The sequence below is a fragment of the Sinocyclocheilus grahami genome, unplaced genomic scaffold, assembly GCF_001515645.1.
Source record: "Sinocyclocheilus grahami isolate Dianchi unplaced genomic scaffold, SAMN03320097.WGS_v1.1 scaffold12.1, whole genome shotgun sequence".
Classification (NCBI taxonomy): domain Eukaryota; kingdom Metazoa; phylum Chordata; class Actinopteri; order Cypriniformes; family Cyprinidae; genus Sinocyclocheilus; species Sinocyclocheilus grahami.
The window spans coordinates 1562580-1586782 of record NW_015505191.1 but is presented as its reverse complement, the minus strand read 5'-3'; the positions used below and the strand labels follow the sequence as shown (position 1 = coordinate 1586782).

Here is a 24203-nt window from a genome sequence, read left to right as displayed (position 1 = left end):
CAGAAGGCAGTAGTGTCATTATTCTGTGTTTAGCTGCTGTTGGTCTAAGTTGTGAGTGTTAGCGTATTTGACTATTTTCTGATTCTGCTAATGTTCACAAGGTGAGATTTAACATCATAAATTCAACCACTTATAAATTAGGTACAAGAATGGAATCACTATCATACAGGAGCATATCCCCCAGAAGTCACAATAGAATTTGCAAGTCTCTGTGTATAAATATACAGGATTCACAGGATGACAAAAAAGGAAGAGACTTCACAGATAAACTAGTCTGTCTTTTCTGGGTTTGGAATGTTTTGGTCACAAAATTTTAATGATAAGTAACTGAGAAAACTGTATGTCGCAATGATGCTTGCTCATGCTAAGACACACCTAATCACAGTGTGGTGTTTTATCTCATCACTCTATTTATCTACTTCAGATGTTACTTGTCAGGGTTCTGTCACTTCTGTCTAGTTTATTCATGGTTTTGTGACAGAGCACTCCTGTCATGTCTTGTTTTCGTGGGAGTGCGCAGCTTCAAGCGTGGTTTCGGTTCCGTGCCGGGGCTTGGACACTCGTACTCCATGTCTTGTCTTTTCATTTCGTGTCTTTCACGAGCTGTGTATTCATTCACTCAGCGTGCACTCTTGTCTTGTGAGTGCTTGGTTTATGTCTTCATTAGCCAGGCACTCTTGTGTTGTCATGTTCTGTGTGCAACGTGGTTCGTGTTAGCACGGCTGTGTGCTTTTTTGTCCTGTTTTGGGTGAACACGCAGCTCATGAGTTTTTATCATAGCTGCCTGTTCATGTCTTGTTTTGCGTGAGCACATGGCTTTGTTTTGTTTGTTGTGCCATGTGCCCTCATGTCTATTGTCTATCCCTGCCCACCTTGTTACCTGATTATTGGTTCAGTTGCTCGACCTGTGTTTCCCTTGTTACCTGCCTTGTTTGCTCCCCGTTTATTCTCCTTGTGTTTGCAGTTCTCTGCTAGTTCATTGTCTAATATAGCCTTGTTGTTTTCTGATCCTGCCTGCCTGTTTTTCCCTATGGGGTAGTTTTTGTTGCTTTTTATTTTATTTTTATTATTAATAATAAGCCCATTCTTCCTGCCAATTGAGTCCTCGTATCATCCCTTCCTACAAAACACATCTGAGAACTTTTCCTATTATTTTAATCAGAATTTGTCAGGTTGCATGAGTAGTGAAAATATCATAGTTAAAAAAGAGAAACAAAGTCACACTATGAGATGTATCCATAGTACAAAGTCTATACAGAGAGAAGTTTTGAAGTCCCATTTATATTCCTGAAATCTAACAGAACATACATTTTCTCCTGAAATGTTTGCTATTAGTGAGTAGATTGTTTATGACCTCTGTGTAAAGTTCAGCAATATACCTCTCAATAATTCACATTCTAAGTGTAGTAAGTGTTTATGTACTTTTTAATGTATATTATCAATGGAAAGGGTCAAATGAATTTTTAGATGAAAAAGGAACTGTACCACTTCCCCACTATGACCTTGTTTATTTTTAGGTTGAAGTGGATTTGGCAATATTGATGGGAATATTGCGTTTTCATTTACCCAATGATCTACTGAAATAATAAAGACTATATGCTTTAATTTTATATGCTAGAAATTAGTGAGCTATAAAAATTCAAATTTACCACAGAAGAGTATGTTCAGATTTGTTTTATTACTATTTACACTGCAATTGTGTCCATTATTTTAAACAGACCAGTGTGTGAAAATGACACTTCGTTACTTTCTCCTGCAGAAATGTGTAAAAAAAAAAACTTGCGTAATTGGTGACAGTGTTTAGAACATCCACAAAGAAAGTTTCTTTAGATTTAAATGCAGATAAACGAGGTAGTTTGCAATATTTTTTATGAAAGTGTCTCAACATAACACTTACATTGTACAAATTAATAAAAACAGTTTAACATGAAATGAAATCTATTAATGTGTCATTTGTAACTCGGAGTGGATCCAGTAATAACAGGCAGTGATGCAGTTCAAGGTATAATCCAGAGAGGAAGGAAATATGTGGCAATACAATGCCAAAAAAAAGTGAGAGAACATAACAATGAAAGAACAATAACGCTTAACCGGCTGAAAAGATTGCACCCACTCATGTGTATTTATCATAAAATTCTACTGATTCTAAAATGACATTATATTGATTGTTACAATGATTCTCATTTCTTTTTTTAAACCACACATGCCATGCAAGATTTTCATACCTGTTTTGTGATGCAATTAGCACCATCTATTCGTCTGGCATATAGTCAATCTTAAGCCTAATAACAAACCCTTTTGTTTTTAATAACTATTCATATCCCAAACTGCTACAAACCAGTCTCATTTTAGATTTGTTATGCTGTAAGATCTCTTGTGTTTCAGGTTTTTCAGTCTGTGCAATGCCTGTACCGTCAGAATTTTTCCTTTTCATTTGCTGTCACTCCACTGCCTCAGTATGTCCTCGGCTGCTTGCAGGGTTGTGTCCTCCTATTAATGTTGACAAAAACATGAATTAAATAATATACAGCATTTTAACAAGGTGAACAGATCACAATGAAAATCACTTTTCCTGATTTAGTATCATGATGTCCTATTCACTTACATAAAGCAATCCATATTACAATAAAAAAAAAATCAGGGCTTTCAGGTCAAAGTTTCCATGTTAGCTCATGTGATTAAGTAACAGTTGGCTTATCATTATTTTATTAAAAGTAATTTAAAGTAAAAGGACTTTTAATGATGATAACTAAACTTAAAGGCACAAAATTTAAGATTTTTTTATTAAAATATACAGAAACACAAGAACGGTGTTATATATTTTGCTGACTTGGGTACTTACATTATCCCAAATGTTTGGAAGAATGTTTAAATCCAGAGAAATAAGCAATTTTAACTAGTGACACGGAGCGTGTTCATAGTGTCATTGTGTTGCCTGCCAATGAGGTCATAACCCCTCGATTTCCGAACATGGAAACACTAAAGACGCTTTAATACATTGTGCGTTTTAATAGACCGGTGATGACTGCATAGAGTAGCATTATAACAGAACTTTCAAATGTATCTAGTATGATAAAACAGCGCTGCTTTTCCCCCCCCACATACGCACGACCGGAAGGAGCGGAAGCGGTCGACTGTGGCATAATAAATTAATTAATAATAAATAATAAAGTGTGTCACGCTCGTTCAGCGGCCTCGTTTCGCTTTGGCGGCTTTCAGCCTCACCCTGCTTCATTCTACGTTAATAAATCACTAGCTCATCCATGAACATGATTTCTGCCCGAGTCCCGTCGGATTGCATCAGCTGTGGGGATGAAGACGACAACTCCCATGATTCCACACTCAGTCACCGCGTCATCAAACTACGCCTTTGTCTATTTGTTTATTTTGAATACACGCCCTCTAGCGGCAAAAATTACATTTTGTGCCTTTAATAAGAGTCTCTAAAGCATAAAATTCACAATGCCGCAATTTCTAAAAAGATAATAAATTAAATATACTTCATGTTATTGTTATTGAAAAAAAACCTAACAACATTAACGTCCTAAATAATTAAAGAACTTTATTTTTAGAATGTTTGAAATTTTATGTTCTGCATTTGTGTTAAAAATACCTTAACGAAACAGAATCGGATGTATTTCTGGAATTCGTTTCTGTGTTCCGGGCTGTAGAATGCAGACACAGGGATAGTGGCCAGTCCCTATTCAGAAGTGTAGAACATTTTTATAACTTATTTTGCTCACGTATGTCACTATATGAGAAGATTTTATAACCCATTGTAAATGCTATGTTTTGGCTTACCTTCTCTTTTATGAGCCATTTCACAAATCTGTAGTCATAGGGTTCATCTTTAGTACTAGGGTCAGTAAGGTCAACATCTTGTAGAAAAACATTTAAAAACAAAAGGCAATATTAAAAACAAACTTTATTTTGAAATAATCACGTCAAAACAATTATAATTGCTATCACACAGTGTAGCTTTTTTATACTTTGATTTCTCATATTATGAAGATTCCCCTACTCATGGAAAACCTGGATATATCAGGGGATTTTTAACTTTTTCTGGAAATTAATAAAACCCTAAATTATAGAAATATTCTATACAATGTAAAAAATCTAAAGTTGAGAAAACTTTAAAGCAACCAGCTTCAGGAGATTTTTGAGTTTTCTCAACTTTTTGTTGTATAAACTGAAAACAACAAGTTGAGAAAACTCAAAAATCTCCTGAAGCTGGTTGCCTTAAGCTTTTATGTTTTCTCAACTTTTGATTTATTTATTTTTTTTACAGTGTAATAGATATTTATTTATAATTCTATAACAGATATATATATTTTACTTTCCAGTCAGTGCTACATTATTTTACCAGCTAGAAATGGCTCTTCGTAAGTGCAATCCCTATAAAATTATTTTTAAATATCTTTGTTCAATAAACCTGGAAAAAAAGTGTGGGAACAATAAATAATGTGTTTATTACCATAAACAAGAGCTCAAGAGAGGACAAAAGCACCTCATCTCCGTAATTCTCAGATATAAAAATATATTTGTATAATCCATAAATGAATCCAAGTTCCTGCTTTAATACTTTGTTCTACCTTTTTTTCTGTTTCTTACTAAGATTTGAGATATCTGCGATCATGAAGTATCCTCCCTGGGGTAGTATAGGCTTTAGGCCAACGCTCTTCAAACAATCTGCCAGCCTCAGACGCTTTTCATGAAGATGTATGGGTAACTGGTGGAAATAGCTTTCCTCTGTGCCAAATACATCATACTCCCTCTGAAAACTTACTGCTACGGCCTCCTTAAAAACAACATTAGACAATGTCAGTCCACTGAAAACAAATTACACACACTTTACGCCTAAAAGGAGCATTGTTTTACCTGGGCAGCTGTGGCACAGTGATACACTGAATTTTGATGAACGGTTTTTAAGTGCTTTAGGATATGTCCTGATCCCATTGCCCAACCCACCTACATTAAAATAATAGAGTATGTGCGTTAATGACCTGCATGCTGTGTATGCATACTGAACCTTATCACCATGAAACTTCCAACCAATCAACAGAGGGATATAACATTGCAAGAAACAAATGCTGTTGAATTCGACCAGCTCACCTTCCATCCTGTGGCACTGAAAGTCTTGCCTGCACTTCCAATGGTGACAGTGCGTTCCCACATACCTGGCAGACTGGCTGTCAAAAAAAAAGGTATGTTACTTTAAAAGTCCACAAAACTGTGATTAATGGCATTACCTGCACAGTTATGCACTTACCGATTTTCACATGTTTTGTTCCATCATATGTGAGCCACTCGTACACCTCGTCGCTGATGCAAATGACGTCATGTTTAATGCATAAGTCAGCAATCATCTGAAGTTCCTCCCGCTGGTAGACCTGCAAGAAACCAGTTAGGGTTAGGTTGAATTTGTCTCTGTGGCAAAAATTGTACACACTGACCTGAAAAGTAATTTCAACTCATTTTTATATTAATTACATTTCCATTCAAAGATTTGGGGTCAGTAAGATTTTTTTTCTTTAAAGAAATTACTACTTTTATTCAGCAATGATGCATTAAATTGATCAAAAGTGGCAGTAAAGACATTTATGATCTTACAACAGATTTCTTTTTTAATTATTTTGATTTGATTTTCTTGACAGTTTTCATGAAATTCACTCATATAAGAATATATTGGACAACAATGGGTAAAACTGTCCTCCACTTGTTGGTGACTGACTCACCTTGCCAAGAGGGTTATTAGGAGTGTTAATGACAATGGCTTTGGTACGAGGACTAAATTTACTCGCCAACTCTTCAGGAGACAACACCCAGTCAGCACTGGATAGAACAGGACCACAGCCTTCTCTCTGTTAATACACAGCTAATATTATTCAAAACAAACATTTTAATATCAGATAAAGCAAACAGATCTTGTCACGTGATATATGAACATACTGGTTTAAGGGGCACATATACAGCTGTTCCTCCCGCCATCATTACCATTGGCTGATAACAGTCAAAGAATGGCTCCACAATAATCACCTGCGCAAGAAAGGAAAAAGATGCATTCCGATACCACATATTGAACATAAACAGTGTCTTTTTTTATTCTCTACTAACAATATAATTTTCTGAATATGCATATTGTTACCTCATCGCCCTCATCAATGAGAGCCTGGAAGGTACAGAAAAGTGCTTGATATGCTCCTACAGAAACCAAGATATCCTCCATTGGGTCTATTTCCCGGCCAACAATCCTACTGAAGAACTTGGCCAGGATCTTCACAAGATTTGGGTGGCCCTGTATGACAGCATGTTGTAAGATTGTTTAGCAAAGCTTTACTTATATACTTATTACATTACGCAGTGGTAGTTGATCATTTACTAAACAAACTGCAAATTGAAAGCCAGCAAGGGACTTGTATTTTTAATTTCTTACAAAAGCACGCGTGTACTGGTGCATAGGGAAACCTCCATTCAGGGCTTTGCAGAAAGCCTCCTGAACAAAACTAGGAGGGGAGAAATCAGGGAACCCCTGACCCAGGTTCACAGCCTTATAGTCAGCAGCCAGCTGAGTGAATTCCACCCTACAGTTGACATACACAAAACGAATAACATGCAGTATTAAACATTAAAATGAGAATTTTTTTTTAGTTCATTTACTTATATTTACTTAAGAATAAGAAATAATTTTATTACACAGCTCACTGAAATACTACAATTGCTAATTGGCGCCATCGTGCGATCAAAACTGTTATTGCGATTACCAATTTTAAAAATGGAGGACATTGTTAATTGTATTTTTCATGTTGAGTAAATGATTTTTAAAAAAACGTTAGTAGTTAAAGCAATAAAACGAAAACAAAAGGAAGACATTAATAGCTAAAAACGTCCGCTAAGTAGATTACATTGGTTGCATAATAATAATAATAATACAACTAAAAAATGTCGATATCTAGGAAAACTATTGATAAAGCAACAAGCCGAACATTGGAAAAATACCTTTTTAAAATACTAAGATATTTTAAAATATTAGGTAATTAAACAAGTATATTTTGCAGTGTTCGTCTTGCTACGTTATAACGAACTTTCTAGCGGAAACTTAGCCATAATTATACTAATAATAAGTAACTCAATAGGCTATTTTATATCCATTTATGTACTTATTTGGTAAGCGCCGTGTAATAGGCACTAAATGGCTAACAGTACCCATTTATACTTTCACTTGATTTATAGGCCATGAAGCTTAATTACCATATATTCTTGTCAATTCCTTCGATTCTTCTCGCGTGCACCTTACGAGACATATTGCCCTGAGTAATCAAGAAGAAAATCACGCAATAAGAAAAAATAATGGCAAATTACTAAACCGCAGCTTGATCGTGCATACAGGTGTAGTGATCGAGTGTGAAATATCTCATACCTTATCACGAAAACCTGCGTTTACTAATCTGATCGACAGCCAAGGTCCATTTACCGCCGCTCTTCTCCACATTCCAGTGTTTCAAAACACCTTCACTGCAGGATTTCTGCTAAAGCCGTAAATCAGTAACACACATAGTAAGAGATTAGAATCACGGCACATCTCTAGCATTTGAACGGTCAACCTTTAAATGTCGGACAGTCGATCATTAAGTGACATGACAGTAGTCTTGTCCTTGGGATTTAGAGATTCAAGAGGCAAACAAAGCCTAAAATACTGTGGCAAATGTCGATTTCATATTGTAATCTAAAAGACGAATACACAAAACTTTCTGTTTTGCACCAAACCTTGTTCATTTACTTTCCCCAGCTGTTAAAAGACATCACACATTGACTTCTCAAGCGCCTTCCTCAGTCTCTGAGCCAATGAAAAAGCGAGCAGAGCTCCTCCTCCAGGCAGCACTCTTTATTTTTGTAAGAGTACTTCCGCTTTGGGCAGGGCCAGTGACTGCTAACGCTAATTGACAGTATACGTTGTAGTATATATTTGTACTAGTGATCATTCTTATTGCACAATTTTAAATATGCCGAACAGACAAAGAGGAAAAAAAAGCTTGTTTCCTCAACTAACATTCTAATATACCTTTTATAGTACTCCATGAATATGGTTGGCTCTGTGACAAATTAGTTATGTACATCTATTGTAAAAGTCACTTTGGATAAAAGTGTCTGCAAAATGCACGAATGTAGATAAATGCCCAACCTTGGGTTGACAGAATAAAAACACAAAATATGGACACAAAATATGTTCTTTATAAAGCTGACATTTTAAAAGTGACAACAGAAGAAAACATTTCATCCCAATGAAATTTTGTGAAATTTAAACACAAGGCGAAGTCCCCATGAGCATGATCCTTTCTGCCTTTTACCATTTCTCACTTCTTTTCTGCCTATAAGCTGGCCTTCTTGAGATCCTCAGGCAGTACACAACCCTTTTTCCTTGCCCTCTGTTTGCGTTTCTCCATCTTGGCATCCTTGCGTTTCTTAATATTCCTTCTCCGCTTGTCTTGCCTCTTTTGCATCTTCTCCACGACTTGCTGGCTCCTCTGTACCCACTTCTTTTTTTTCTGAGCCTTCCTTTTCTCCTTCTTTTTCAATGATGCACACAAGAGTTCCTCGTTGTCTTTGATTTTCATGCCTTCAGCTTTGTAGAGAACATTGCTCCACCTCATCTTCTCTTCCTCTTTTTTTGCTTTCCCTTCATCCTTCTCTCTAAGCTGCTCCAGGTGAGCTTTCCTCGCCTCAATGCGTGTTAAAAGCTGTTTGTAGTTCTTGCCAGTGAGCGGAGTCAGCGTTCCTTTCACTTTCTTTTTCTTTTTTTTCTCCATCAGCTTTGTCCCTTTGTCCACATAGTCTTCTCTAACCTCCATCTTGTTGAAGACTATGAAGCTCTGCTCCTCTTTGGCAGGAGCGCTTGATGTAGAAGTGCCTTGTGGTTGGTGATTTGCTGTCTCTTTGTCCTCTTCTCCTGCCTGCAGAGCTGCAGCATCTGCTAACTTTTTAATTCGAAACGCTTTTCTTTTCCTCTTCCGACGCTCCCTTTCTTGTTTTCGTCTCTCTCGTTTCTTCTTTATCTCCTCAGAGGAGGGATCTTTAGGAGGGCCCTGGAAAAAACAGACATAGGCTTGGCCTAAGAATTCTTAAAGGAATGATATAATCATTTTCACTTTTCCCATATAATACTTTTACTTTATCTTGTTTTTTTTACAGCAAAACAGTCATAATTTAGCATTTATGAGCAATTAATTTCTCTGACCCATACAATTAAGAGTTTTGTTATTCTTTTTGAATATTTTTTAACACAAAAAAAGATATTCTAAAGAATGAGGCCAAAAAAACAGTTGTTGGTACCCACTGACTTCCGTAGTATGAAAAAAAATAATTTGGAAGTCAATGGGGACCAGAAACTCTTTGGTTACCCACATCCTTCTAAATATCTTCTTTTGTGTTCCGCAGAAGATCATAAGTGATGACAGAAGTTTTGTTTTTGGGTGAACTATCCTTGAAGTAAAGTGATTCAGCATATCAACATTCAAACATTTAACAGTCCTTCGACCGAGATAACATTTTAGCCAATTTTGATATTTTAGTCCAACTTGAGCATGTACCTGTCCTCGAGATTCCTCAATCTTCTGGTGAAGTCTCTGACGAAGAATGTCTACAGCATCAAATTCTTGTGATGTTCCACCTAATAGGAATGAATCAGTAAAAATGCAATAGCATTTTAGTCAACTAGAATAAAGCATGCTGGATACACTACTAATCTCTCTTTACCAGCTACTTTTTACCCTCAGGCTTCTTTTGTGTCTCTGAAATCCCATTCTGGACAGTTTTTCTCGGAGTTGGAGGTACAGCAGGCCGAGTGCTCTTTAGAACTGGATTATTTTTGTTTGCACTCATGTGATCTCCTTTTGTTGGCTTTTGATTGTTCTTCTTTTTCTTTGTTGGAGGAGCACCATTTACCCCACCGCCTCGGAATGGAACTAAAAGGGGAATTAATACAACTTTATTCATTATATTTAAATAATTATGTTTTTTTAACTACTGACTTTGAAAATACAAACTTTGAATGAATTAATAAACCAGCAATAAAAATGGCATAACTACTGCAGGTGTCTGTTCAGTATTTACTAATTAATTCATATGCAATTAACAATCCCAGAACTTTACCATAGGGTCTTTTCTTTGGCTCCCGGTTGTGAGACACGCATACTTTACGGGTCAGCTTCTCTAGGTAATCATACTTCGCAGCAAGGCTGGCCATGTTTCCTATTATAAATAAACTAACAATAAATTAATACATACAGACATTTGATGCAGATATGTAACGTCGTCACTAACCAGCTCAAAACAAAATATAACGATTTTAGCGAAGTCAGAGTGCTGTGAAACCTATGCAGTATTTTATGACAACAATGAGAAATACGTCAATTAATACATTTAATAAACGTGTCATTATTCGTTGGACTTGTACGGGATATTTAACTTACCTCGCTCAATCAAAAACTGCTGTGATGCGTTTCATCAGCTGAGAATGGAATAAAGGGATTTGTGTACCTCCTTAGAAATTACAAACTCATTCGGATAAAATCCTTGAAATGTACACTAGCCTATATACAATATCCCTTATAACTTCACCAAATACAAATTCAGAAACATGCCCCACGTGTGTATGATCTTACGCATGCGCAGGATGGTTCGGAATCCCCGGAAATAGTTACATTGAAAACATTCCCCCGAAAGCACATCAGATGAGCAGGAAAATAGTTCTATCCTACACAATTACTTGCTAACAAAGGTTATTCGTCCAATTTAATGCATTATTATTATTATTGTTATTGTTAAATAAACAAAACCACTGGTAAATAAAACGCACGTTAGTATCGATATTTTTTGTTTGAGTATCGATACTTTCGATACTCGCATCAGTATCGATAAATCGATACTTCGGATCGATACGCCCATCCCTACAAGGCATGTTATGTAGTTGACCTGGCACAATATCAGCGAACATGAGTAGTTTCAGATGAATGCTGATGCTTTCTAATAGCGCATCTAAAATAATCCGAGGCTATGTAAATTCATTTTCCCCTCATAAAGCGATCATTAAAATAAATTTTTTTTAACTTGATATATATTTAATTTTAATGTAATTTAATCATGTAATGGCAAAGCTGAATTTTCAGCAGCCATTTCTCCAATTTTCAGTGTCACGGTCGTCAGAAATCATTCGAATATGCTGATTTTGGTGCTCAAGAAACATTTCTTGTTATTATCATAAACATAATATCAGGACTGTACCACTGCATCCATGCTGAATAAAATTATTATTTTTTTAATTATAATAATAATAATAAAATGCTGACCCCAAATTTTTTAATAGTAGTAGAAAATAAAATAGGTTAACAGGTAGAGTGAGTTTCTAATAGACTAGTGACTGAAATATAGCTGTCTTTCTTTCAGGCATTATGCTCGAGCAGTTTGCACAGCCTGATGTGACTTTTTAAAATGTTTGAAAATGTTTTTTCTATAGGTAACCTAGCCAGGTATGGCCAACGGTCAAGTTCCACTGTTGCGGGAACCGAGAAAGGAGAAGACTCCTTCCTGAAGTGGCTTCTCTTGTTGATACCTGCCACAACCGTTTGTCTTGGAACATGGCAGGTACAGGCATGAGCTTGGTGTTTATCTGATAAAAAACATAACTAAAACAGCAATTAGCTGTTTGTGAAAAAACGCAGAAAGTGAAAGTTGGAGTTGATCCATGAACTTCAGAGCCTGACGACTTCAGAGCCTATCCCACTGCATGTAGAGTGAGTCTCTTTCCAAGTCCATGTGCCATCATCTCTAGTGTTTATAAGATTACACGTTTTGATGAAATGGTGAAGTAATCTGTGTGTGACAGTCCTATGGAAATTAAGCAGCTGGAGTACAGGCGAGTAAAGGTGCGAGGACACTTCGACCACTCTAAAGAGCTGAATGTCCTGCCCCGCTCCCCTGTGGACCCTGAGAGAGAGGCCGGGGAGGCAGGCAAGATTTCCACCAGCGGGGAGAGTGGACCTAATGTCATTAAACCATTCTACTGTACTGATCTGGGGTACAAACACACAATTTGAATTCCATACACTTGCTTTGCACTCTGATGTGGCTTTCTGGATCAAATTTTTAGGATCACTATCTTGGTGAACAGAGGTTATGTACCAAAAGATAAGATCAGACCAGAAACCAGAATAAAGGGGCAGGTAATAGCATTTTTTCTTCATCTCTTTTGAATCAAATCCAGGCATAAACATTATCGACAGACAAGGTTACTTTATTCATTTTCTTAATCTTTCTATATGTTAAAGAGGTGTTTATATTTTCTAAAAGGTGACTGAAAATGTGGATCTTGTTGGTGTGATGCGTTTAACTGAGCAGAGGAAACCATTTGTCCCTCCAAACAATGTGGAAACAAATAGGTGGCACTATCGTGACCTGGAGGCCATGGCGAAGGTCACTGGTGTTGAGGAAATCTTCATTGATGCTGTGCTTGGTTAGAACTGCTCTTAATACTAATGTTTGGTGACTATATGGTGTACAAACGTATACAAAGTTTTGATTAGAAAAGTGCACAAATCTGCTAAAAAAAATGTTTTCCATTCAGACAGCACAATACCTGGTGGGCCAGTAGGAGGGCAGACAAGCCCTGTGTTCATTCTTTGAGGAATGAACACATGCAATATGTCATCACAGTTTAATTAAACACATTTTGCTAATCTATTTTCATACCTTAACACAGAATAGGTTTTTATTATTTAGTGTTTTAATTTAAATCATGCATTGCATGTACTATTGGAACTGTAAAAGAAAAGGTTGCTTTTAAAAAAGGAATTAAAAAAATTAACTGTTTGATTGTAATCTTAAAGGTGACTTAGAGGTGAACTGTTCTTTGTTCTTTTCTTTTAGGTATGGATTATGTGCTGCTACCTCCTACATGTGGTATGCAAAATTCATTAAGCGCATTGCTTTATGAGATGTATTCAGCACTTTGCCCTTATGGAATATATTTAGAATAATCAAGATCTTGTTTAACGTATGATACTGGTAATAAAAACATGGATTTGTCTAAAAACAAGTGTTTGAGCATGTATATTACTTTAATGCATTACTAATGCTGTACAGGGGAATCTAGCCTCTAGAACAGGGGTGGGCAAACTTGGCCCTTCCAGGCCACTTTAGAGTTTAGCTCCAACCCTAATCAAACACACCTGAACCAGCTAATCATTGTCTTCAAGGCTACTAGAAGGCTACAGGCAGGCGAGTTTTATCAGGGTTGGATCAAAGGCCAAGTTTGCCCATCACTGCTCTAGAACAAGGGGTCTCAATCAGGAGGCCACAGAATGAAATGTGTTAATAAAATACTAAAAACAAACTTGAATCTTTTTTTTTTAACCACCCTCAAATATTTTTATTGAAAAATACACAGGAGGCCAGATCAGAATCTCACGTCTTAAAACACAAAATAAATGACTTAAAACAGTTTTGTTAAAGTTTTAAAACAGAAATACCAGAAGAAATATCTAAACCAATATGGAGGGGCTTTTGAATATTGTGTTGGAAAAATGAAAAGGCTTCGAGTCAAAAAAAAAAAAAGTTTTTAGAACCCCTGCCGATGGTTTCATTTATATTACATCAGGGCTGTCCAAACTCGGTCCTGGAGGGCCGGTGTCCTGCAGAGTTTAGCTCCAACTTGCCTCAACACACCTGACTGGAAGTTTCTATGCCTAGTAAGAGCTTGATTAGCTGGTTCAGGTGTGTTTAATTAGGGTTGGAGCCAACCTCTGCAGGACACCGGCCCTCCAGGACCGAGTTTGGACAGCCCTGCATTACATTAATTAATAGTTAATTTTGGAGAACAACTGACAGTCTCTTAAAAATTGTTTGAACTCTTATACAATTCTCTAAATGTTTAGAAATCTGTTTTCTAATTGCATGTATTGGCCTATACCTAATTTTTTAAAGAACCAGTCAAACTCCAGCCACTTTGTGGGATCATTTTTATTTATTAAACAAGACAGGAGCTCAACCCAGTTTAGTAGCCAGCTCCTTGGCCTTTGCCTTCTCAAGTTTAGCAATGCGAGCAGTCGACTTGGAACCCAGGACATTGCCTCCCCAGTGACGACGGATCTAAAGACAGAATTGAAATGGAAGAAACAAACATTAGAATTACATTAAGACATCAATTAGGAGAATGTATAAAAGTTAGGCTAATTGAAACTGTCATCAAATTGTGAACTGATCAGCACTACAGCCAATAAACCGACCTCCTCATATCTGTCATTGTAGTTAGTCTTGATGGCCTCCACCAGCTTAGCAAGAGCTGCTTTGTCTTCGCTGAAGATGGGTGAACAAAAACAATGTTAACCACAAAAGGTCTCGTCTCTATAATGGCCAAATAACGAATCAACTGCAAATCATTTTGCTCAGTGTTAAAAAGCTCATTTGAAACCACATGGTTGTTCAGTTGAAGAAATTCAGACATCATAGCCTCAGGATGTGCAGCAAAGAAAAATAAAACCAGAGTGTGCGTTTTACTCACGGGTTGGTCTGTGTGAAGGCAACAGAGGTGCAGGTCTTTCTGTGCACAAGTTTTCCCAGTCTGGCTTTGCCCTTTACGATGCAGTATGGGACACCCATCTTACGGCACAAAGCAGGCAAGAACACCACCAACTACAAATAGAGCAAATTAAATCAATTATATACAGACATCCATCGCAACATTCAGCAGTCTGATAAAACTACACAAACCAAAGCAGGAAATTCTGAAAATAGTTGAGAAATGCTCCAGTAAGTGGTTGTTGCTCAGGGTTAAAAAGCTCGTATTTTTGATCTTCAGTTTGAATTCAGGTGAAGAAATTCAAGACATCATTGCAGACAACCACAACAAGATTTATGACGAGGTCTATATCCTGTAGAAAAACTCACCTCAATGGGATCCACATCGTGAGAAATAACGACCAGCTGTGCCTTCTTGCTCTCCACTAGTGTGGTTACGGTGTTCACACCTGAGAAGGAACAAGTGTTAACACATGTCTAGACAAGTTTCCAAATCAAACGAAAAATAGGAGGGTCATCAAATATTGTCTTGGACAAAGGATGGGCCTGAGAGTTAAAAAGGTTGTGAACAATGGAAAATACAACTTGTAAATCCGAAAAAGTGTCTTCAAGGAAAAAAGACACTAAAAAACAAAAACAAAAACAAAAAAACACCCACCTGCGCGGAGGACTGGGGGCCTCTTGGTGGGCACGTCACCCTTTCCAGCAGCCTTCTGTTCAGCACGAGCCAGCAGTCTCTGTTTCTTCTCCTGCTTGGTCTCGGGCCTGTACTTGTGGGCCAGCTTGAACAGCTGGGTAGCTTCAGAAATATTTCAAAGTGTTAAAAATGTAACACCCCAAATTAGCTCTTCAATTCCAGCACCAATGCCAAGACCTCAAAGTTATCATTCTGATGAAAAACTAAGTCAACACTAATTTTACAGTACAACCCAAGCTGAATTAAATAGCAATAATATACAACAGTGCATCAGTGATCTTGGTGGAAATTGTCCGCATCGACTATTCAGATAGCAAATATTCTGTCACATCATCTGCACATTCACAAGTTTAAAAAGTATTTAGAGGTCGACCGATATATTTTCAACAATTAATCAGCACTGATATTATATATATGTGTGTGTGTATATATATATATATAAAAAACAAATCCCAAATTAGCTCTTCAATTCCAGCACCAATGCCAAGACCTCAAAGTTATCATTCTGATGAAAAACTAAGTCAACACTAATTTTACAGTACAACCCAAGCTGAATTAAATAGCAATAATATACAACAGTGCATCAGTGATCTTGGTGGAAATTGTCCGCATCGACTATTCAGATAGCAAATATTCTGTCACATCATCTGCACATTCACAAGTCTAAAAAGTATTTAGAGGTCGACGATATATTTTCAACAATTAATCAGCACTGATATTATATATATATATATGTGTGTGTGTGTGTGTGTGTGTGTATATATATATATAAAAAAATAAAAAATTTCCCTCTGTGTGAGATACAATATAGTCATGTTCAAGTCATTATTGTTAATTTTCTAATTAAGTGCAGCAGCACTATTTTACATGAAGCAAGTTTTTGTTCACATTATTGATTTAAAACTCACTACCGATAAAATCCATTATCGGGCAACCTCTACAAGCATTGTTGTATGAACGGCACCAGAAAGTCAAAAGAGACTCCAGTCAAGTGAATAACTCACCAGTCTGGCGGTCCAGAGCCTGGGTGAACTGGTTGATCGCAGGGGGAACCTTCAGACGCTTGTACAGAATGGCCCGCTGGCGCTGTAACCGGACATAACGTGGCCATTTCACGAATCGGGTCAGATCCCTCTTCGGCTGGATGTCCTGACCTGGAGATTAAAGTGCATGACTTTAAAGCGCATTAGGGTCAACAAACTGCAAGTTGGGTTTCCAGACATAATATGTGCATCAGCGATCTTGGTGGAAGGTTGTCTGCAATGCTGTTAAGATAGCAAATATTGGTAACATCATCTGCACTTTTTTGACAGGTACATTTTAAACGACCCGAGAACTCTCTCATCTGTGGTCCGGTTGTTACTCACCAATGCCAAAGTTCTTGGGCCTCTTCTCAAACAGGGGATTCACAACTTTCTTGGCCTCATGCTTCTTGGCCACTGAAGGGGCTGGTGCCACCTTCTTCCCCTTAGCCTTTTTCCCCTTAGGCTGTGGAGAGATGCACAATACTTCACGAGTTCATCATTCAAAATTAGCAGAAAGTTCAAGAGAAACACCTTTTTTTGGCTAATGCTCAGTTTTGAAAAGATGTGTTCTACAAAAAAGTTCAGGTGAAGAAATTCAAGACATCACTGCAAAAGCCAAAAAACCTACTAGTCAAGATACACTAACTTATGGTGCGACATGCGTTGTAGCAACCAGTTTAGCATCTCAGAGATACAAGCTTACTCAACGCATTTTCAGTACTTAGAATTTTTAAGATGACCTACGGGTGTGCATTAGTGAAGAATACAGCAGCACTTGTGTGTTTAATAAACAGCGGGCCAATCTAATTCATTTTGGCCTACAAACAAGCCCGCTAACAGGTTAGCATTCGCGTTGGAACCCATGGTTAAGTTTCTCATAATAATTAACATTAAAAATATTTAGTCAAGGGAGTTCGCATCAAGTACACGGGTAATGACATTTAACGGCTTACGGTCTAACGGCGCACATCTCGAGGCGTCAGCGCTGATAGTAAGCGGACACTACACGGCTCTCAATTCTTCCTCTAAATACTTAAAATGATTGCAATTTTCATTCAGAGAGCAAGCGTTGGTGCTTTATTTTCCATAACCGATATGTTATGAGTCCTAGAACACATTACAAAGCAGGATGCTTAAGGATTTTCAAAAAGTGAAGGCTTCCCAGTCAAAACCATCAAACACTCACCATGTTGGTTCAGACAGAAAGGAAGAAGAAATGGATTGTGGGAAATTTAACTACCGCGACATTTGGTAATGACATCATCTGTACGCGACAGAACAACAAAAGAGGGAGGCTCATGTTTATTTGAAGAGATATTCAATGAATGCTGGCTGTGAGTAGCGATTTTAATGAACTTACTTTTAGTCGTTTTTACTTAATTCATTATTCATGCGTGGTGTGGAGTAACAGAAACCCGCACGCGCTGTTTAGTGTAGTTTTAGCGCCTGAGAGAATAGCAAAATGTCGAATGTTGACGGCAAACGCACTGTGTTTTTATACGTTTCGTGAAATAGACATTTTCACAGGCGGTTACTAAAAAAAACTGCGTCGCCATCACGAGCTACATTTATACTGACCTAATAAATATGCACAAAAAAACGGGGTTTACAAATGTGTAGTGTGAAATAAAAGCTGACTACCTAGGATTAATTACTGCTAAATCCTTTGCACTATAAAGTATCAACCAGTATTATTAGAAACCTTTTACAAAAACAAAAAAGGCTGTGGCTGCAGTTAGGGGTCGGAAATGTATCAATGGCTGTTTATAATATGTATTTAGTAGCTGTTAATGTGAAAACTAATTGCAGTTCTAACAGTAAAGTCTTGTTTCTGATCCTTTAGCACTGTCAAGTGTGACTGAAGAGCGCTGTGATGGCCACACAGAGAGTACTCCCACAAAGCAAAGAAACTCTTCTGCAGAACTACAATAAGAGACTTAAAGATGACATCAGGTCAATTCTAGACAATTTCACCGAAATAATCAAAACAGCAAAGGTATGTTGGTGTGCGTTTTGCTATGACTATGTGACATTCATTATCAATATCATTTTACAAGGACGATGATCTGGTCATCTCATCTATCAGGTGGAAGATGAGACTCAGGTTTCCAGGGCGACACAAGCTGAGCAGGATCACTATGAAATGCACGTGCGAGCTGCTAACCTAGTAAGATCTACAGTGATAGTACGATAATGAATAGACATATTAGACTTGGATGACATTTCCATGTTTAATGTGTCTTAGGTACGTGCAGGAGAGTCTCTCATGAAGCTTGTCTCAGACCTGAAGCAGTTCCTCATCCTGAATGACTTCCCGTCTGTCAACGAGGCCATCAGTCTCCGCAACCAGCAGCTGCGCACGCTGCAGGAAGAGTGCGACAAGAAGCTCATCTCCCTGCGTGATGAGATTGCCATCGACCTGTATGAGCTCGAGGAAGAGTATTACTCCTCCAGGTACAAATAGACCAGTGATCCCAAACGTGTGCAGTCACCTCTGCCTTCCCTTGCTTACCAACACCATAAATGTGATGCATATGTGCATCATAAGAACATAACACAGGATGATTTATGGAGCTAAAGGTATTTTTAACTTGCAAAACCAATTATAGGCTCTGACCGGTTTTCATTTAACTAAAATATCATGTGCTAACCATGTTGGTTTGCTATTTGTTTGAATTAAACCATGCCATTTTGGTCCTTCATACACAGTCATATCATACCATTGTGCCTTAATAAGAGTGTTCATCCTTGCAGGTAAGACAATAACTAATGAAAGAGTACATTCTCCTTTGACCCAATTCATCATGTAGTAAGACAATTTAGAAACTGTATGGCCCTGGTTTTATTCAGCTTGTCATAATTATAACAAGCCAGACATATCTTTTTCTGCTATGCTTCTAATATAGCAAACATATAGCAAAATCCATATATCCATTCATATTGTCATATCCATTCATATTGTAGTCACACCAAAGACATTATCAAGCACTTTCAGTATAACTGATTTTGCACAAGAAAACCAATCTGTTATACAAAAGTGCATGTAAATATTTCCCCTCCAGGTGCCTTAAATGATTATGTTTTAGAGGATTTACTTGCAATCAGGATGTGTATTTAGTCTTATTATTTGTGCTGTTTGGGTTTAATTTTTATAGAGCTTAGTATGATATTCAGAGATTTAAAATCAATTCAATCTGTCTTTGAAGCACACCAGAATAAACATTAATAGTTATATGAGAAGAGACATTTTGGAGATAATTCTTGAAATAATTTTCTAAATTTTTTAAGAAAAATGTACATGTGAATCTAAATTTTCATATTGGACTGAGCACATTAATTTTGATGCCTGTACTCAGTGATGAGCTGCAAAATCCAAAGCACTTTAGACTTCTTTAAAAAAAGAATGTAGGGTGCTGTATGTATTGTAAAAATTACTTTAAAGTATCATATTAATTAGCTTAGTGGAAGAAAATCATTCAAGAAACAGAAAATCAAATCAAGAATTTTCAAGAAAATAAATCATTCAAGAAGATTTTCACTATATATTCAATATAAATGATTTTTTTTTTCTCTCTGTTAAACTAATCAAAGTTTGTGTAAACTGGGAAAATATTTAGCTTTCAGTGGCATATGTGTCATGTTCAAAATGTAATATTTATCATTTATGGAGTGTTTGAAATTGCACTACACTGTGTTTCTTTGTGGTGACATTTTAAGTAGAAACAGTGTTGGTCACATTAGTACCTGTTCAAAATGTGTCAGAATATTTGTCAGGTTTTTTTTACAAACCAACTGGTCATTTCAAATTTCATAAATAAACCAGAGATAAAATAGAGCACATTTAGTGTCTGATCTATTATTTGCTCACCTCTGATTTGGAATTTATCTTCTGCCTCTGCTGAGTGCATAATCTAAATTCTCTGCTGCTTACAGCCTTTTGCTTTTCATCTGTTGAGCAGTTTTATTATTAGACTCTACACTTATCTGTTCAGTGTATAGAAAGACAGCAAACAGAAGAGTAATGCCATGTGACCACACGGTTCCAGACATGTCAGTAGCAATGCTTTTCACAACTTCCTTTCCCTGCTTGTGCTTTCTTTCCCAGTGCCTTCTGTTGTGTGAGTTTGTAATGAGTGAATGAATGTTCAACATTATTCATACATACTCCTAATGGATTATTGGGTGTTTTTAGGCAGAAGTGGACAGAAGAAATGTTAGTTTGTGTGTAACGTGTGTGTGTGTGTATAACATTTCTAGCTGTGGACAGTGGGATGGTGTTGAGTTGCCACTTTGTGAGACCTTTCGTCGGCAGGACAGTTGGGGGTCCCCTGAGACGACCTCTGACCCCTCGTGTGCCAACCCAGAGGATTCAGACCGCTTGGGGACCCAGGAGTCCATGCAGCGTCACCTAAACAGCCACGGCAGCAGCACTAGTGAGCAGTCATGAAATACCGGTGGCTTCCTTCATGGACCAGTTAAGATTACACATTTAAGCAATTTGACATTATAAAAAGCCCATCTTAAACCTCCAGCTGCAGACTGCAATGACACTGAATTAATGCTGAGAACATTTCAATGAATAGTATTTCTAATTCCTAGTTGGGTAACTTGCTACATTGGAATAAAGGAGTGTTTGTCTTTGTGTCGGTTTATTGGCTAAATTTAATGTCTCTTTGGGTAAAATTACAACTATGCTATACTTTCATTGTTGTTCTGAAAAAAATACAAGTTGAGTAATCTAACAACTTTAAGCAAGTGGTGTTTTGGATGCTAAAAGAAAAGGAGACTTCTCTGTAAACATGCTGCGTTTGAGTAAATCTAGCTCCTCTATTTAAGTAACAAAATAAGCTGTTTAATTTCATTGTATGTTTCATAGTATATGTACACTGTAATGCTCTTCAAAATGTGATTGCCAAGGAACTGTTCTCTTTTTTTTAATTCATTTACATGTATATATTTTTATTGCTGTGGTACCTTAGGACAATCTTTCCATTTTAGGTATTTAAAAGACATCCAAGCAAAAACTAAGAGGAAAGGAAATATGTTGTAACGCTAATAGAGGTTATAATATTACTTTATTTCATTAGCAAAGTTTGTAGAATAAAAATAACCTTTAATAAAACAATTAAGTTTCATTCATATAAAGTGATAAATCAATTCTGTTGAACAGACTGAAACACACATTATATAATGCATTAACATGGTGCACAGTACATTATTATGAAAACAAAATGTTCTATTTTATAAAGTTTGCAAAGATGACCAATGTTTTGGGGGGAGTTTTATTGTAAAATTATTACAACTGCATGTCAAATATTTACATCTCTCATTTTACAATTGTATGTTTCATAGTATATGTACACTGTAATGCTCTTCAAAATGTGATTGCCAAGGAACTGTTCTCTTTTTTTTAATTCATTTACATGTATATATTTTTATTGCTGTGGTACCTTAGGACAATCTTTCCATTTTAGGTATTTAAAAGACATCCAAGCAAAAACTAAGAGGAAAGGAAATATGTTGTAACGCTAATAGAGGTTATAATATTACTTTATTTCATTAGCAAAGTTTGTAGAATAAAAATAACCTTTAATAAAACAATTAAGTTTCATTCATATAAAGTGATAAATCAATTCTGTTGAACAGACTGAAACACACATTATATAATGCATTAACATGGTGCAGAGTACATTATTATGAAAACAAAATGTTCTATTTTATAAAGTTTGCAAAGATGACCAATGTTTTGGGGGGAGTTTTATTGTAAAATTATTACAACTGCATGTCAAATATTTACATCTCTCATTTTACAGGGGGGAAAAAAAAAAAGTGTCCAACTAGGTGGCTGTGAAGCGAAGGTGGAGGATTAGTATCTTCGGTTCATCTTCTTGAATTTCTCATAGTGGTAGTCATCTGTGGCCTTCTCATTATTTGGCCTCTTGCGGTAATTGGGTGGTGAAGCTGGAGAACGGGAAGAGATAAACATTAATATAAATCCAACAAATGCAGTTCTATGTGTTATTTTTAGCGAAATAATATATGATCTTACTCTCAGGTAATGGGTTCTCGGTGTCTCCTACTCGTAGTGGCCTGGCTTTGGGTTCTTCTCTGTGTCGTCTCTGGGGAGCGTTTACATCCTCATGATAGACTTGAAGAAAAAAGTATATATAGAAAATTACTTAATCTTTGTCCTTTAGGGAAGAAAATAAATAATTATGGAGACAAACTTCTTGATTCATGAGCACTAAGCACGTGACCTTAAATACAAAGTGCTGGTAGTTCAGATATACTTGTGCACTTACAGCGATTATGCGTTTTCTGGACGTAATTCACAGCAATGTTCGTGGGAACAAAGGAGGTCCCGCTGTCCTTCTTTTTATTCCTCTGCTCAGCAAGCAGCTTTGCTTTGGCTTCTTCTGTACTGATGATGTTCTTTATTTTTGCACTGATAAGAAAGGGAAAAAGGGGTTTGAAGCTGACATCCATAGCTTGGTGGAATATAAAGATATATCTCAGATGTGAGCAAAGGAAATGTCTTTGAATTAGTTTTGGTCTTTACTTACTCTATCCCCAGATCCACCTCTGGAATTCCACTCAGCATCTGATTGGACAACATCTCTTCTGTCTTTTTGGCAGAATTGACACGGATGTTTTCTGGAAGCTCATACAGGAGGTCCTCTGGATTCTTCACCTTCACTTTCTGCTCTTCCGCCTCCACCATGCCTTTCTTTTTCTTTAATTCGGTCTCAATGTACTTCATCCTGAATGAAAAAAAACATACAAGGAGAGAGAGAGGATATAAACATTTAAATGCAGGCAAAATTGACCAAAAACAAGCATCATGTAGAACGATGAAGAATACAGATGGTTTGCGCGGACACATATGCACTTACATGTCTGCATCTTCATCTCGTCTGTTAGTCTCAGCAGAAAAGGAGGTACCAAGATTCAGGTCGTTTTCATCTGCTGTCCTATAGTGGAGAGGAAATGTTAATTATTTCACTTTTAAAATACAGAGACATCAACTTTAAATAAACAGCAAACATGGCTCCATATCACTTACATGTCTCGATTTCTGTCTTTCACTTTCTTCATGTCAACAACACCTCCAGTCTTCAGTTTAAATGGGTCGTCCTAATGCACAAAACACGGAGTGACAATATTTAACCACTTAAATCATACATTTACTGTAACAATGCAAGACCTTCACTGTAATACAAAACGTAGTTTGCTCAAAAAAAACAACATACCTCGAGCTCAGCCTCCAAATGAAGCGTATCTCCTACAAGTAACGTAGCAATGCTGGAGGAGCAGAATGTATACATTAATTAAAATTGGTTAATTATATAAATTAATTAAAACTTGGAAATGACACACCGTAAAAATAAGACCTGTACAAAACGTTCTAAATAGACACGTGACCAACCTTACGCCATGTTGCCTTTTTCGTAAACTTTGAAGCTCCTTGGCTTCACCCAGTTTGGACCTTAGAAAATATGTTTGAATTTAACATTTTTAAATATATTCTCACATATAAACAGGCGTCTGGGTGTGACACTTAACGTAACGTTACATAAATACTTTTCTATATACGGACATGTTCGGTTACTCTATTTGGCATTAATGTTAAAACATATCTACCTGACCACGGCTTTTGTCTCATCATCTTCCTCGTCGGATGATTCCTTCCTCCTCCTAAAATTCTTACCTGGGGGCATGATTTCAAAAAGCGTTGAATTATTTAATGTTTATTTTACACCTTCACACGTCGTCTGTACGCAACGTCGGCGGTCTGTGTTTATCGACGGACCGCTTTCCTCACACTTCCCGAAACTTCCGCTGACGTCACAATTACGGTTTCAACAGCTGATCTGAGGTCAGCTCTTCTGTTTTCCATACAAGCGTTTAACGGT

At 36.9% G+C, this 24203-nt stretch overlaps 5 protein-coding genes and 1 pseudogene across 8 annotated transcripts; 2 read left to right on the top strand and 4 right to left on the bottom strand.

Moving 5' to 3' along the window:
* Nucleotides 1-1267: 1267 nt before the first annotated feature.
* On the bottom strand, nt 1268-8141 carry kyat1 (kynurenine aminotransferase 1). Of its 2 annotated transcripts, none has more exons than XM_016287872.1 (14): nt 7765-8141; nt 7418-7526; nt 7249-7307; nt 6434-6581; nt 6146-6295; nt 5950-6036; nt 5736-5861; nt 5270-5390; nt 5113-5189; nt 4879-4968; nt 4612-4798; nt 3802-3878; nt 3614-3700; nt 1268-2490 (listed from the first exon to the last, which is right to left on the bottom strand). In XM_016287872.1, exons 2-14 carry the CDS (start codon nt 7487-7489, stop codon nt 2431-2433), a joined length of 1341 nt encoding a protein of 446 aa, XP_016143358.1. In that variant the 5' UTR covers nt 7490-7526; nt 7765-8141; the 3' UTR covers nt 1268-2430. The 2 variants fall into 2 exon arrangements, with proteins under 2 accessions (XP_016143358.1, XP_016143350.1); XM_016287864.1 differs by having other exon boundaries at nt 7418-7523.
* Nucleotides 8142-8223: 82 nt separating this feature from the next.
* Nucleotides 8224-10714, bottom strand: surf6 (surfeit 6). 3 transcript variants are annotated; one of them, XM_016287888.1, is made up of 6 exons: nt 10659-10714; nt 10467-10504; nt 10147-10245; nt 9765-9959; nt 9585-9664; nt 8224-9080 (listed from the first exon to the last, which is right to left on the bottom strand). In XM_016287888.1, the coding sequence occupies exons 3-6, from the start codon at nt 10238-10240 to the stop codon at nt 8367-8369; spliced, it is 1083 nt and encodes a 360-aa protein (XP_016143374.1). In that variant the 5' UTR covers nt 10241-10245; nt 10467-10504; nt 10659-10714; the 3' UTR covers nt 8224-8366. The 3 variants fall into 3 exon arrangements, with proteins under 3 accessions (XP_016143374.1, XP_016143383.1, XP_016143367.1); XM_016287897.1 differs by lacking the exon at nt 10659-10714 and having other exon boundaries at nt 10147-10259; nt 10467-10652; XM_016287881.1 differs by lacking the exon at nt 10659-10714 and having other exon boundaries at nt 10467-10652.
* Nucleotides 10634-13183, top strand: LOC107597976 (surfeit locus protein 1-like; annotated as a pseudogene).
* An 809-nt stretch (nt 13184-13992) lies between these two features.
* On the bottom strand, nt 13993-16780 carry rpl7a (ribosomal protein L7a; the record flags this gene model as incomplete). The annotated part of the gene is made up of 7 exons (XM_016287853.1): nt 13993-14139; nt 14277-14346; nt 14552-14682; nt 14938-15017; nt 15227-15367; nt 16270-16419; nt 16633-16780. Coding segments are annotated over 7 exons (825 nt in total), but the record flags the coding sequence as incomplete, so codon positions are not given.
* On the top strand, nt 16703-21182 carry LOC107596962 (mediator of RNA polymerase II transcription subunit 22-like). The gene is made up of 5 exons (XM_016287841.1): nt 16703-17624; nt 18134-18286; nt 18377-18457; nt 18536-18744; nt 20548-21182. The coding sequence occupies exons 2-5, from the start codon at nt 18164-18166 to the stop codon at nt 20735-20737; spliced, it is 603 nt and encodes a 200-aa protein (XP_016143327.1). The 5' UTR covers nt 16703-17624; nt 18134-18163; the 3' UTR covers nt 20738-21182.
* Nucleotides 21183-21966: 784 nt separating this feature from the next.
* Nucleotides 21967-24129, bottom strand: LOC107596954 (uncharacterized protein C9orf78 homolog). The gene is made up of 9 exons (XM_016287828.1): nt 23932-24129; nt 23717-23776; nt 23541-23592; nt 23354-23424; nt 23184-23261; nt 22854-23051; nt 22593-22735; nt 22340-22438; nt 21967-22251 (listed from the first exon to the last, which is right to left on the bottom strand). Exons 1-9 carry the CDS (start codon nt 24006-24008, stop codon nt 22157-22159), a joined length of 873 nt encoding a protein of 290 aa, XP_016143314.1. The 5' UTR covers nt 24009-24129; the 3' UTR covers nt 21967-22156.
* Nucleotides 24130-24203: the final 74 nt, after the last annotated feature.

Coding starts and splice junctions, on each gene's coding strand:
- LOC107596962 (XM_016287841.1), top strand. CDS start 18,164: ATGGCCACACAGAGAGTACTCCCACAAAGCAAAGAAACTCTTCTGCAG. Junction 18,458..18,535: donor ACGTGCGAGCTGCTAACCTA/GTAAGATCTACA, acceptor AATGTGTCTTAG/GTACGTGCAGGAGAGTCTCT. Junction 18,745..20,547: donor GAAGAGTATTACTCCTCCAG/GTACAAATAGAC, acceptor TAACATTTCTAG/CTGTGGACAGTGGGATGGTG.
- LOC107596954 (XM_016287828.1), bottom strand. CDS start 24,008: ATGCCCCCAGGTAAGAATTTTAGGAGGAGGAAGGAATCATCCGACGAG. Junction 23,593..23,716: donor AAAAGGCAACATGGCGTAAG/GTTGGTCACGTG, acceptor CTGCTCCTCCAG/CATTGCTACGTTACTTGTAG. Junction 23,425..23,540: donor ATTTGGAGGCTGAGCTCGAG/GTATGTTGTTTT, acceptor TTTGTGCATTAG/GACGACCCATTTAAACTGAA.
- surf6 (XM_016287888.1), bottom strand. CDS start 10,240: ATGGCCAGCCTTGCTGCGAAGTATGATTACCTAGAGAAGCTGACCCGT. Junction 9,960..10,146: donor GCCAAAGAAAAGACCCTATG/GTAAAGTTCTGG, acceptor TTCCCCTTTTAG/TTCCATTCCGAGGCGGTGGG. Junction 9,081..9,584: donor TTGAGGAATCTCGAGGACAG/GTACATGCTCAA, acceptor TGTTTTTTCCAG/GGCCCTCCTAAAGATCCCTC.
- kyat1 (XM_016287872.1), bottom strand. CDS start 7,489: ATGTGGAGAAGAGCGGCGGTAAATGGACCTTGGCTGTCGATCAGATTA. Junction 5,190..5,269: donor AACAAAACATGTGAAAATCG/GTAAGTGCATAA, acceptor TTTTTTTGACAG/CCAGTCTGCCAGGTATGTGG. Junction 3,879..4,611: donor CGCAGATATCTCAAATCTTA/GTAAGAAACAGA, acceptor TTTTTCTACAAG/ATGTTGACCTTACTGACCCT.